General features: G+C 35.9%; 1 protein-coding gene across 1 annotated transcript; it reads right to left on the reverse strand.

Annotated features, from left to right (window-relative positions):
• Positions 1-1,956: 1,956 nt before the first annotated feature.
• Positions 1,957-7,071, reverse strand: LOC123870716. Its single transcript, XM_045914097.1, has 2 exons — positions 6,903-7,071; positions 1,957-4,435 (listed from the first exon to the last, which is right to left on the reverse strand). The coding sequence occupies exon 2, from the start codon at positions 4,425-4,427 to the stop codon at positions 2,565-2,567; it is 1,863 nt and encodes a 620-aa protein (XP_045770053.1). The 5' UTR covers positions 4,428-4,435; positions 6,903-7,071; the 3' UTR covers positions 1,957-2,564.
• Positions 7,072-15,204: the final 8,133 nt, after the last annotated feature.

Here is a 15,204-nt window from a genome sequence, read left to right on the forward strand (position 1 = left end):
AAACCTCGTGACTTTAAGTGCCAGAGGTGAGCCGAGCCTATTGTTAGTAATTTGCAGAGTAGGCAGAAATTTGGTTAATAATTTATTTAGTTAATTAATTTATTCTTTTTAAATATACAATTAATTATGAGTCCTTTTTCAGCAATATTAAAAAGAAAAATATGCAGATACTCTAAATTAACTTCGAGATTGAGAAAAACATTAGAATCGACGCCATTATCTCATACTAAGCACATTGAATGAAACCGACTGGCATCGTAGCGTTATGACAACGCTGCCGTAGCCCGTAGCAATTAATGTTAACACGTAGCAGCCTCGTAGCTTCAAATTTATGACAACGTAAACCTAGAGGCTTATCAATATGCTCCATTTAGTTCGAACGTAGCAACATAACGTTACATGAAGTACAGACTATAATAAAATTAATTGATACACATCAGATGTAAAATAATTTTTGGTGGCGTCCCTGGCATAATGTCACCACTATGCCAGGGACGCTGTGGTCTTAAGTATGTGGGAGGTCTAAGGTCCCATTCCCGGGCGGCGGGAATTCAGGAATTTTAAATTTCAAAATGATGTCTGGTCTAGTGGGAGGCTTCGGCCGTGATTAGCTACCACCGATAGTGTACAAACCGATAAGGGGTATGGGTGTAGTAAAAACTGCTATACCTACATATCTTCTTTCATCTGCTTCCATCTTAGGCTGCATCATCACTTAACAACATGTGATATTATAGCCAAGGGCTAACTTGTTATAGAATAAAATAAACAATATTATAATTGTATGACAACTTATCATTATTGGCTTTCGAATACGAAATACAAGCGACTGACTGACTGTCGAATACCTAACATCATTAAATCTGAAGACTTAGTACAAGTTTGTACATTTCGACAGTTATCTATCTATATTTTGAGTATCGAAATATTATAATTACAAAGCAGAATAATTATTGATCTAAATATTTCCTGTCAAAAAATAACCTATTTTATGACTTTCTGAGTAACGTAAACACTATTTTCTGATTAACGTACGTAACAAGAAATAAAACCTCAGATCACTCGCTTACGAGAACACGAACTGTTGTGTCAGTAGGAATAAAAATATGATAGTCTGTATTCTATTGATATAATATCATAGTTGCAAACTTCAAAGTTAAAACTCTTGAATTAATTACACCTTCAATAGATAGTCGGCACGGAACTCGGCAAATAGTTTTCAACTTTCTAAACGGAACCCTACCCCTAGTTCACATTTATCATTTAAATACTTGAAGCTTTATCATAGGAGAACTTTGAAGAAAATTGTGGTGAAAAAGTTAACGGGGAGAGGTCATATAGTTTTCATAACATCTTCTTCGGGTGTTATCTTTATTTTATGATTAAAATAAAGATTTACCCCTTACACTTTCACAGAAAAACCGGCCAAGTGCGAGTCAGACTCGCACACTGAGGGTTCCGTACTCGGGCATTTTTTCCAACATTTTTCATGCTAAATCAAAAACTATTATGCATAAAAAAAAAATGAAATAAAAATATTTCATTTTATTTATTTATTAATAAAAATCTGTTTTATAATGTAAAGGTAAAGCCCTTCCATATGATACCCCACTTGGTATGGTTATCTTACTTTGAAATTTGAAACATTTTAATTTTTTTTTAATGATGTGACCACAAATTAGCGGTTTCAGATTTATTCCTGTACTTGTGCTATGAGACCTACCTACCTGCCTTTCATAATTCTAGGTCAACGGGAAGTACCCTATACGTTTCTTGACAGACACGACGGACGGACGGACGGACAGACAACAAAGTGATCCTATAAGGGTTCCGTTTTTCCTTTTGAGGTACCGAACCCTAAAAATCACGTGAAGCGTCAATCAAACATCTTTAATCCTCAGTTAGAGATTTATTATTATTTTGTAATTACTAAATAGCTCTAAATAAAACAATTAGTTTAATTCTCAATCTTTGGCTTTATATTTATCAAAAACAAAATAGGTACCTTCCACAAGGTACGCTATTAGTACATTATTAGTACCACAAAACACAATATAATATAATAATAATTAATTAGTAAATCTAAATTAACAAAAACAGAAGAGTAGTACCACGTAGTATCTACCTACCTGAGATAAGTGAAGTAGGCCATGAACAAATTATAAAACCTGGTATACACATACAGAGTTGACAGATTCTATCGCGTGCCATGTCTGTTCCACTCTGAAGATTTAGAATTTGTATCCATAGGTATTACGAGTTTGCACTTCATGAGAGATAGATTTCAAACATCGAAACACTATAACGTCAATGTAAAATAGGCGTAAGGATGATTGTTTTAAATTATTTCTTTACATTTCTGTCTTATGATTTTTCACTTGACATGTAGATGAATGGACGAATTCAAACCTTACGATAAAAGAAGTTTCGATCCTTTTTGCTCTGACTTTATAGTGTTTAGATACTCGAAATCTATCCGCGTTGTCGACTTGGGCAACCTTACTAAACCTCCTGTTCGTTGTGTGCTGAAAGTTAGAGAACTTAACTAAAAACGTAAGTTTGAATTAGTATTCGTACAAAATCGATTCGTAAATCCCTAGCATTCCAGTTAAAAATGCCAGAACAGTTGGCGCCGGGTTTAACTTTTTCTTGATAAACTCAAGACCATCCTGACCCTTCATCACATACAGGATCCTGTAGATGAACGTTCCGTTGATCGTTTTTCTATAAATGGTGGGATCGAACTCCGATCCACACAACTGGTTTAGGTAATTTAACTCTTCCAAGCAACGTGTGAATTCCACCAACGGATGCAAGACTTCCCTGTTGAATATTTTACATCGCTCATCGTCTCTTAACTTGAAATACTCACTCATCAGAGATCCAGCGACTTCACAGTCTGCTGCAGTCACTGAATCCTTGTCAGTAAATGAGTCCATAAATGGTTTTTCGGAAATGCTTACGTTTTTAGCTATAAAATTGGTGGCATCTTTGTTCAGTTTCTCAAAAACAACGCCCAACATAACGTAGGATAACAATATACTGTATATTTCTAGTTTTGCTTCGGGTTTCTTTCGCGAGAAATACACCAGTGCAATGAGAAGGAGCTTGGAGTCCGCCGGTGCCCCATCCAGACGAGCGAAGTCGAAAGTCTGCAATGATTCAGTTATAAAATGCTTAAAAAGGTTCAGTTCTTTTATATTGTCCCAGCCGTTTTCGAATACGCTTAACGTCGCTTCATAATCTGGCTTGCGAATAGACAATCCGTATTTTAGTGTCTGATCGTCATCACAATTGGACTCATCTTTTTTATGCTCAACATTAATTTCACCACCTTCAAAGTTCGTCAGCAAATCGAAAGCATATTTCACGATATCTATCGAAACCATTATAGAGTTTTCTTGTTCATAGTCTTCTATAAAGTTAGAGGCTTTCACAACCTTGTACCTGTACAGATTTACGTAAGGTATGGCGATGTAATCGAAGAATACTCCTTTTTCGAACCAGTCTGGGTCAGATTGTGTGAATTTAGCTTTATTTTTATCCGTCACATAGAGGGTCATTTTTGAATCAGATTTCTTTCTCTCTTGCGTCAACTTCACCAAATCACTTTTCTTTTCTTTGTATACCTCTCGATCAGATTTGGAGAGAACATTAAAAATCTCTTTTTCAACTTGCGTAGTACTTCTTTTTGAGAGCCATGTCATTAGGCTTCTAAGGTTTATTTTGTCGTATCGCGTCAACAATTTATTGGATTTAAGGAAAGACTTGAAAACCTGTTCTTCGAAAATGTGTTGATCAGCCAACATTATGAATAAAATAATCTTTTCCTCTGTCAGATTTTGTGTTCTCAGAAAGTTGGATAGCGTATACGTGCCACATAGTAAGTTTTTATTTTCATCCAATGTAGTGTTGATTTCTGGTATGTACTCCACTTGTGAGAAAAAGTACTGCATGTTATTGCCTATAAGAGGACACTTGAGCTTTAGAGCAAGCTTGATACACTCCGTGATGTGGTCATCATTACAGACGACATACTTGAAGCCCATAACATTCAATGTTTGAAACCAAATATCTTTAGCAAAAATTGGCTTGACGATGTCATCATACATGTGTTCTAAGCTAGGATTATAGTTTCGTCCGTGGAGGCGATTCTCAGCTTCAAAATGATGTTCGAGCTTTTTCTCATCCGCATGTCCTCCTTTGAAGACAAAGTGGCAGTTCAGGTTAGCTTTTCTAAATTTGTCGAGATAGGTCTTTAAAATTTTTGCGAATTTGTCACTTTCGCAACCGAACACGTACGGAATATGTGCGTTCTTGTACAAACTGAAGAATACGCTTTGTGCGTCAATGACCACTGTTGTATTTTTTAGTTTCTGTGGCTTCAAGTCATTTAGTAAAAGTGGAGTAAGGCCTTTTATCCGCATGTTTAATCCTGAAAAGAAGAAAAAATCAATTTACCTTCTTGAAAAACCATGAAAGTAGTGAGTTGAGTACCTTTTACATCTCACCAACATCAAATAGAATTCGCGCGTTAAAACACAACAACGTCAGGGTGAAATGGATCTAAAAATCTTTAATCTAAAGTAGAAAATTCAGTACCACCGATTCTAATTTCAACGTTAAAGTATTTCATGTGGTTGGTCTCGAATTCTAGAAGTGTACTAACCCTACAGATATTTCGTTTCACTTAACATACTATAGGTCCTCAATAATCATGCCACAAGTCAGTTAGAAGATCTAAATTACCTACTAAAACAATTATTGGATACCTACATACATGTTACACAAACTTATTGTCCACAACAACTGTACAAAGTTACCAACCAATCGGATGCGCACATAGAGATAACAATCATGTTATAGGTAGGTACTTTACTATGTATGTATGTACATATGTACAATGTACATCGAATAAACAGGCAGACAAAAATTAAATTAGAACCCCGGACTTCTCGATTTCTTTTCCAACCGCTCTGCTATCGCGGTTTAGTAAAAATTATATTATCTAGAAATGAGTAGGTATAGTACGCGGCAGGTCGAGATGGCAATCGGAGAGGGAGGGGGACACGCCGCACACCCCCTCAGCCCTCGCGCTAACTTTTGTAAAAAGAGTAAAAGACTAGACGTCATGTTTCTGAATACTTAATTTTTAACCCCCGACCCAAGAAGAAGGGTGCTATAAGTTTGACGTGTGTATCTGTGTATCTGTCTGTAGAATCGTAGCTCCTAAACTAATGAACCGATTTTAATTTAGTTATTTTTGTTTGAAAGGTGGCTTGATCGAGTTCTTAGCTATAATCCAAGAAAATTGGCTCAGCCGTTTGAAAGTTATCAGCTCTTTTCTAGTTATTACTGTAACCTTCACTTGTCGAGGGTGTTATAAATTTTTATTAATATAGACTTGTATTATTGTGATATCAATGAAGGGTAGACTGTAAACAATTATCGTTGTGAAATCTACGAATCTCAATAATGGCTTTACATTCTGGGATTGTCGCCGACATGTAGGAACGTAAACATAACATCCGCTACCTACTGAGAAAGAATTTCCAATCGAGCAAATCTGGCGCGACTTACCTAGATGTACTTACCTAGATAAGTATTATAGCGAAAAAATTACATTAGAAAAAATATCCCTATCTACCTAATAAGTATGAAGCTGATTTTTCACTATGGGATATTATTGTATTGTAGTATAGTATTATGATATTATTATACTAGTCCCGTCATATAGTAGATGAAGCCCGCAGTTTCGCCAGCGCGGCGTGAATTTAAATTTTATGTATCCGTAATAGCCCATCCCCGGGAAGATATTTCTGTACCTCGTAAAAACATTTAAATGGATCCTTTAAAAATGCAATTTGCAAAAAAAAAAAAAAATATTTAAGGTCAAATTTCACAAAAAAAAAATTATTTTTTTAGCTAAACGGTAAGTTTTTTTTATAAAATATGTTAAACAAAAATTGTGGATCATATCATATTATAATTATCTACAAAAAAATTTGTTACACTTATTTCCCATAGAATCACCATTTCTGAGATATCACGATTCTAAATTATTTAAAGAAAAACTTTTAGAATCACCATATCTCAAGAATAGTGGTTCTTAGAAAAAAAAAAACAATTTTTGTGGATAATTTTGTGATCTACAATTTTTGTTTGACCGATTTTATAATAAAACTTTCTGCAAAAATCCTATTTTTGTGAACTCTGACCTTGAATATATTATTATTTTTTGAAAATGTGGGATCGTGGGGACTTTTCACAGTTCATTTATTTTGGTGTTCCCAACATTTGTAACAATTTTTAGCTCTATGCGAATTATTGTATCCTTGAATGTCTATTTTGACCGGACTTATAATTAATATACTGAAAAATGAGCTATATAAATTCTAGAGTGCCTGTCTATGCCTATATCATTTCAGTCTGCTGCTTTTCGCGATCCGATTATGACGGAGACACCTTTCATCCCGTGGACGGACAGACTACTTTTTGTCCCGGAAAATCAAAAACTTCCCACGGGATTTTCAAAAACTTAAATCGACGTAATTATAAATTTGTGGGCATCTTCTATTTGGTGCAGAGTTGTTGGCATCTCGAACACAGCTATAGGATATTTTCCATCCCGGAAAACAAAGACCTCCCACAGATTTTTAAAAAACCTAAATCCACGCGAGCGAAGTCACGGGCATCATCTAGTACATAATAATATATTACCTAACCTATCTAGTACTTAAGTAGAGAAATAAGGTCTAGAGAAATTTTGAATAATATAATATGAGTAAGTCCTACATATTGTATAAAAAAAATTGTATTGGCACAGTTTAACGATCTAATATTGAGGCTTAGTAAATAGTTAATTACTTGTAAGTATTAAATAAATTAAAACACTCGCTCACCTGGTTTGTACCTATATGTAGAACAAAAACGATTCTCAATTTAAAAATGATGGAATAACGTTCCACTCTTTCTATTTAAGTACCAAAATTTTAAATATGTTTTTAACAATTTAAAACTACTAACTTCACACGACTAAATCCCGTAAAATTGTGCGCAGTAACATTAACCGACCGGGGTTTATAAGGGAACATTGCAAAATCGTCAACAATTAGGGTTGTAGTTTATGGTATCTAATTATATCGATAATTTCCATAAATCGATTATTATATCGACCTCTGACGCAATGGAGAGCACTGTTATTTATGAACTTAAAAGTAACTAGCTCATGTCAGTCAGTTTCTCCTTTCAAATACAAGGTGTTAGAATAGATAATGTCCGCATCATCCGCGCGAGATAAGATTAGGGCCGATGTGTGTATGTATTAAACAAAATAAAGTTGAAAACTAAAACCCAACTGCGATCGTCATAAATCATAATAAACGCTAAAATATTAGAATAAAATTGTTTTTCTTCCGCTTGGTATATTTTAATGTTGTTGTTTATATTGTTTATATTGCTGAGCTCAGAATTTTTTCCTCTTTGATTTGGCACCCCACTCGATACAATAAGAAAAAAAACATCCGTTAGGATAATTTTTTCATATCAAATATAGCCTATGTCACACAGAATCTGGATACAAACATACATACACACAATATACATACATACATAGACTGCTAAAATCATAACCCTTCCTTTTGGTAATGTCGCAGTTGGGTAAAAACGGGTCAAGTGCGAGTTGGACTCACATACGAAGGGTTCCGTAACATCGTACAAGACATTTTAGTATTTTTATGTGCAACAAAGCGAGTTAATGACAACGGCGCCATATAGTATATGTGATTAAGTAAGTTAAATTTTTCGTGAACACATTTTAATTTTTTTGTCCAATATGGTAGGTACTACGTATGGTATGGTAGGAACTGCTACGGAACCCACTGAGTAGAAATATAAACGGAACCCTAAAAACCCTAAATTTTAATAACTGAATTAGTAAAAACATCGATATCTTTTAATTTGGCATAACAACTCTACTGCTCTAGAATGTCTGTATGACTCTATAACATGAATTTAAAATCCATGGGTAGGGGATTCCCCGTAATATGTATCAAAATATTATTAAAGTAACAGCCAGCATGGGTAACTTTAGAAACGCGATTAATTTTGTCATTGGACATAAAATAGAATTCCGACTTCAAAGAAACCAGTCAAGCGCAAGTCGGACTGCGATACAAAGGGTTCCGTACCATATTACAAGACATAACACCATATCATTTTTCTAAATTCATTTATTTGCATGGCTGCTATTTTTTAATTCACCAGTTTGGTTTTTTAGGGTTCCGTACCCATAGTGTTAAACCTATTAATGTCACTCTGGTGTCTATCTGTCCGTTTGCCTGCCCCTCTGTCTGTCTGTCTGTCTGCGTGTCACAGATCTCTAGCTCAAAGACGAAATGAATTAGAAACCTGATATTTTGGTATTGGGTGTAGAACGTTGACCTAAAACCAAATACGGAATTAGAAATTCAATTTAATTATTTTTTCCATACTTACATGAAAAAGTTCCGCGCCATCGCATCCGCACATGAAATCTCAAACCAGTATCCAAGTTAATGTCGGGCAGCGCCATTTTTATGTGATTTTAATAAATCAATTATTTGGTCGAGAAATCAAATCTTTCATATTTTTTGTGATGTTATTAAAAATTCACTGTTTTTGGATTTTTCTTTACTTTACTTGTGCTATAAGACCTACCTAGCCGCCAAATTCCATGATTGTAGTTCAACAGGTAGTAGGTAAGTACCCTTTAGGTTTCGATTTCTTTTCTTGACAGACACGACAAACAGACAGAGAGACAACAAAGTGATCCTTTAAGGATTCCTTTTTCCGTTTGAGATACGGAACCCTAAAAATGGTACAAAAATTATAGACTATTTTTTCTGAAACTTTTGTAGGGTGTAGTTTTCAATCAGATGAATCGTTCACCAGTCACAATTCCAATGACAAAGATAATCGCGTTTCTTAAGTTACCCGTGTTCAATAAAGCGCTTGTAGAGTAGAGACCATAGTCACACTAACAATGTAGAGACTAAGCGTATGTAGTAGGTAATTATGTGCGAATGTATAATAGAAGTATAAAATCTATGGGTGGAAATTCCCCGTACTTTGCTGTCTTGGAAAGTCCCGTGGGAGCTCTAAAGGAGCTCTCGATTTTTTTTAATAAAAAGCATTATCCTTCTTATAATATTATTATTAGGTACATTTTACTATTACAGCACTAATAAATTATGAGACTTTTAAAGAACGTTTCTCATTATTTATAAATAAAATAATCGATGTTATTTTTAATATAATAATTATTGTTCGATTATTTTTATAAAAATCGCTGACTTAAATAATCGATTTCTATTTTAGTCGATTATTTTCGCTCTAGAATTTATGCGCTACTCTATAGAAATGTGATATTGTACTCGGAATTCCCCGTAGTTGGTGCCTATACCTATTTTCAAATTCCCCGCAGTTTGTATATACGAGTATTTTTAGCAACAGCAACAGAGACTATGATTGTGTTATGTACTCGGCGAGCTAGTAGGACAGTTTGTCGTCATCAATACACGCCGGCTCACTACTGAGAACGGGTCTCCTCTCAGAATGACAAGGGTTGGCCATTGTCCACCACGCTCGCCAAGTAGGTAGACATTGACAGAATTCACACCTTTGAGAACTTTATGGAGAACTCTCAGGTATGCAGGTTTCTTCACGATGTTTTCCTTCACCGTCAAAGCAAGTTTGTTTTAATTGCGCATATTATATTATAATATACTTAATACAACCACCAACCTTCCGAATAGAAGACCGACGCGGGTGATCTTAAGTATAAAGTAATTATAAATTAAGTTACATTGGAAATGCTTATCTCTAAACAGAGATTTCTTCCAGCTTCCCATTCAAGGTTGTGAGAGGAGCTATCTATATTGCTATGTAAAATATACAGCTTTCGATAAGATGTAGTATCCTAGCATCGGTAAAGGCCGCAACTTCATTACTTCTGCAGCCATCGGTGCAAGCCACAGGTTCAAATCCCGAGTTGAAAATTTGGGTTGACCTTCCAGTTGAATTAAATTGCCTTACTCGTTTGCTTTTGTAACATACAATAATATTAGCTACCTATGAGATATTATAGTAGTAAGTGGAGTAATAATTATGACGTTTTGCTTGTATCAGTATCTCCTTCAAATGTTGCATCAGCTCTTGGACTTAGCATGGATTGTTGAATGCATTTGAGTGACGCATCATGCGATGACGCAGATAACCTTGGGATGCAATGAATTTATTCTGTAATACAATGAATAGAGCACTCCTAATAACTACTTGAAATTAATACTTACCTTATCGCTATCCTACTTCGAATAACAAATTAGAGCGAGAGGTCGGATCTCTAGCTCGGCAGTCCAAGTGGGATAGCGATAAGTAGTTATTTGGTAAGTATAGGATAGGAGAGCTCTATCCATAACAATTTTTAACCTCCAACCCAAAAAGAGGGGTGTTATAAGTTTGACGTATCTGTCTGTGGCATCGTAGCTTCTAAACTAATGAACCGATTTTAATTTAGTATTTTGTTTGAAAGGTGGCTTGATCGAGAGTGTTCTTAGCTATAATACAAGAAAATCGGTTCAGCCGTTTGAAAGTTATCAGCTCTTTTCTAGTTACTGTAACCTTCAATTGTCGGGGGTGTTATACATTTTTAATTTACACTTGTATTCTAGGTATTTAAGCTCTGTCTGTGCATATTACGCGACAGGTTGAGATGGCAATCCCCGATCCCCGCTAACCCACTGCGGGTGAAAGCGGGTGACGAGCGGGTGTGCGGGGCGTCCCCCCGCCTCATTCCCCGATTGCCATCTCAACCTATAGATAGAATGCTATGTAATATTTCGAGAATTCGCTTCGATTCGCTGCCAATGTGAATTGACCCTTAGCGATTTAAATAAGCGGGAAACCCCGATACATATAGTTAACTGTGAATGGTCAAATTGCAGAGCATTCAAACATTTTATTATGGACACATTATTATTTTAATTATACTTAATTATTTTATTGATAAGTTAATGACCCAAGATATACTTAGGTAGGTACTAACCTGCTCTTCTATTTGGTGTACATTTAAAAAAAATACTAACATTATAAAGCCGAAAGTTTGTTTGTGTGTGTGTGTGTGTGTGTGTGTGTGTGTGTGTGTGTGTGTGTGTGTGTGTGTGTGTGTATGTTTGTTACTCCTTCATGCAAAAATCACCAGACGGATTTGGCTGAAAATTGGAATGGAGATAGATAATATCCTGGATTAGCACATAGGCTATTTTTTATCCCGGAAAATCAAAGAGTTTCCACGGGACTATGAAAAACCTAAATCCACGCGGGCGAAGCCGCGGGCATCGGCTAGTTTTATATATAATGCACATGAACTACTTTAGTCATTGGCTATCATAATAAACGACCTTCCGTCCGTTCGTCCGTTCCTGTGCGAGTCCGTGTGTACTGCTGAGGTACAGCCTGCTGACAAACGGACAGACGGACAGACGGAGAGACAAACGGACGGACAGCGGACGCTTTGTAATACAGTCCCGTTACCATTGGCATCCTTTGGTTAAGGAACCCTGAAAAAGAAATACAATTTATAATACAAAGTCAGTTTTACTTGGGCCATGTACCTAATTACTAAACTTAGTGAGTTATCATGGAGCTTTCAACGGGTATAAAATTAAAATGAGTTCATGTTTCCTTGTCATTAGCATTCCATAAGTTTCTAGACCGCAGGAAATAACTTTTCGTAAGCAGGAATTACTTGTTTTCCATTATTACTATGACATTGACAATTAGGTTATATTTATTATTATTAAGTATCTGTCTGTCTGCTACGTTTTCACGGCTCAACCGCTCAACCAATTTTAATGAAAGGTACAGATTTAGCTTACATCCCTGGGACGGATATAGGCTACTTCTTATCCCGGAAAATCAAAGAGTTCCTACGGGATTCTTAAGGGTCTATCCGTTAAAGCGATTTATATGAAATTTGGTACAGGGGTAGCTTACGCCCCGGAACTTGACTTCGGCAACTTTTTATCCCGGAAAAGCAAAGAGTTTCCACAGGATTTAAAAAAACAAAATCCACGCGGATGGAATCGCGGGAATCACCTAGTTCTTACTAATTGTGAAAGGTCGTCTATGTATGTAAATCATCAGTATGGATAAGTATAGCAAGTTTGATAACACCAATAATAATTCTCACTCGTATTTGCGTAGAGCCGGCACATATTTTCATCCGACATCGTTTATCAGTTGATGAATACGGACACAGCTGCTGAACCACAGAGGGGCGTATTATCTCGCATCTACACAATAAAAGCGTCAACACTTTATCCAACAAAGGTATCATTTATTTTATTTATTTATTTAGTAATAGACTTAATTTAAAGAGAAACATTTTTCACCATTTTTTATAGACCAAAGCACTAGATAAAAAACAGACTGGTGTTTGGAATGTTGCAGCTCAAATAGACCGTAGTCTGTGCTAGGGCTGACAAAAAAGAAAAAAAGATTAATTTATTTTATGATTTTACGATTTAAAAAAAAAAAAAAGAGTTAAGCCTATATTTCCATTTTTTACAAACAAAAGAATAAAAAAATAAATTATTTTTTCATCATCATGATCAACCCGTTGCCGGCCCACTACTGAGACAGGTCTCTTCTCAGAGTGAGAAGGGTTCAGGCCATAGTCTGCCACGCTGGCCCAATGCGAATTGGCAGACTTCATACACCTTTGACTAATGGAGAACTGTCAGGCATGCAGGTTTCCTCACGACGTTTTCCTTCATAATTAAAGCAAGTGATATTTAATTGCTTAAAAACGCACATAACTGAAAAGCTAGAGGTGCCTTGGATCGAACCCCCGACATCCGATTAGGAACCGGATGTTCTAACCACTAGGCTATCACAGCTTCATACATACATAGGTATAGTTATATAATAATAATAATAATAAAAAGCTTTATTTATATTCCTTACAATTTCTTCTTAACTCTAAAGTTCTATTATTATTATTAGTTATCTAATTATTCTTCTAATATTACACTTTGCGTAAAAAAATATGATTTCACATAAATTTACTTTTTACTACTATTTATTTTTCTAATCCTATTATTTATTACTATTTATTTTTTCTAGATAATTTTTGTATTATCTTATTAAAAATTATTATCTTATAAAAAAAAAATAGCCGGTATAGTTACCGGCAATTAAATAGTAACGTTTGACCTACGATGTGAGTGCGAGCTCGCGCACGTACCTATTGTTCCACGCGCTCGTGTACTGTGTACGGATGTAGCACTCACACTAATGCAGATGGCGAACGCGGGATGCAGCACAGCGGACAGGTTGGTATGCTCCTCTTCTCCGTACATTGCACCCCACTAAAAATGCTATTGCTACGCGTCTTGCAGTTAAGTTCAAAGACGATTAATTGTTTGGCAGGCAGATAAAATCAACTGAGTTTTTTATGGAGACTTGCTTAATGGCTAGACTACGTTGGTGATGCCACTGCCAGCGAGGATCTGCAGGAACCGTCGGGAGATGATCTGGAGCCACCTCCTCCAACCTCAGCCTCCTTAAGCGGGCTCTCTCCGTCACTCGTTCCACTCGTTTCATACAATCGTAGTTCCAATTTCATTTGAATATTAAGCAACCAAAGTCCATGAAATTTTGCAGACATATTCTAGAAACTAATATCTATGTCTGTGGTTTTCCAGATTTCTGTTAAAATATTCGGTTTCAAAGTTACGCGGTCTTAAAAATTTTCATACAAACCTTTGAGCCCCTGTAATTTTAAAACTACATATTTTTAGAAAAATCTAAAACACCACAGACACAGATATTAGTTTCTAGAATATGTCTGCAAAATTTCATGGACTTTGGTTGCTTAATATTCAAATTAAATTTCAACTACGATTGTATGAAACGAGTGGAAACGAGTGACGGAGAGAGCCCTGTTAACAGCATTCCTTACGTATCGCAGCCCGTGCAACCCGCAGTCTACTGGGCGCCGCGTCGTCTGCAGAGGCCGAACGGGTCTGAAACTGATCGAAAAAAATTACTATTTTTTTTCTCTCTTCTGGCTTTACAAAGATTAGCCAATGTCAAGTTTGTAGTTATTTGTAACAAGTTAGTTAAAATATACAAGTATGGACCCCGTCTGTGCCGGCACTCGCCGATATACGCACAGCACCCCTTTAGAGCGCTTTCCAGTCAGTTTTAACAAAAAAAACACTCCAAAAAGGCAGAGCACGCCCGCCAGCTAACACCAACACAGACGAAATCCAAAAAAAAAAATACTATGTTTATTTTCATGAGATACAGCTCACTGTCAGACGAACTTACGGAGTGGACGGACGGACGTAGATACAGCGGCGGCGTAGTGTTAGGCTCCCCTTGGCACACTTCGCGTAGGGAACCCTAAAAAGCAAATTCGACTTCGCAAGCTATGAAAAGTTCGAGAAAACTACGAGGCAAACTTTAGAATGATATCAAATTACTACGCTCCAGGAAGTAGGGGAATTGCTTTAATTATCTTTTTACCTGTTGATGACGGATTAAAAAAATCCAGTAAAAACTTTACAAAAGTTTGGAAAATTTTCGGGCTCTGATCAGATACCTAGGTACCTATCTATTATTTTGTCAGGTCAAGCTTATAGTTTGACGTGTGTATCTGTGTATCTGTGTATCTGTCTGTGGCATTGTAGCTCCTAAACTAATGAACCGATTTTAATTTAGTTCTTTTTTGTTTGAAAGGTGGCTTGATCGAGAGTGTTCTGAGCTTTTATCCAAGAAAATCGGTTCAGTCGTTTGAAAGTTATCAGCTTTTTTCTAGTAACTGTAACCTTCACTTGTCGGGGGTGTTATAAATTTTTAATTTACACGTCTTGTTAAAAGAATTAATGACTGTATTCATAGAACGAAGATCTTCAATACTATACGCAGATGAAGTCGGGGGAATAAGCTAGTAAGTAGTAGCATACAATATCCTTACTAATATTATTATTTTTACTTAATATACTTAATTATATTGTGTGTTTGTTTGCTGGTTTGTCCTTCAATCACGCTGCAATAGAGCTACACATCGACGTGATATTTTGCATGGGTATATAGTTGAGGACCTGGAGAGTGACAAAGGCTACTATTTATTCCGGAAAATCAAAGAAAAATTTAAAA

The sequence above is a fragment of the Maniola jurtina genome, chromosome 2, assembly GCF_905333055.1.
Source record: "Maniola jurtina chromosome 2, ilManJurt1.1, whole genome shotgun sequence".
NCBI classification, from domain to species: Eukaryota; Metazoa; Arthropoda; class Insecta; order Lepidoptera; family Nymphalidae; genus Maniola; species Maniola jurtina.

Coding starts and splice junctions, on each gene's coding strand:
- LOC123870716 (XM_045914097.1), bottom strand. CDS start 4,427: ATGCGGATAAAAGGCCTTACTCCACTTTTACTAAATGACTTGAAGCCA.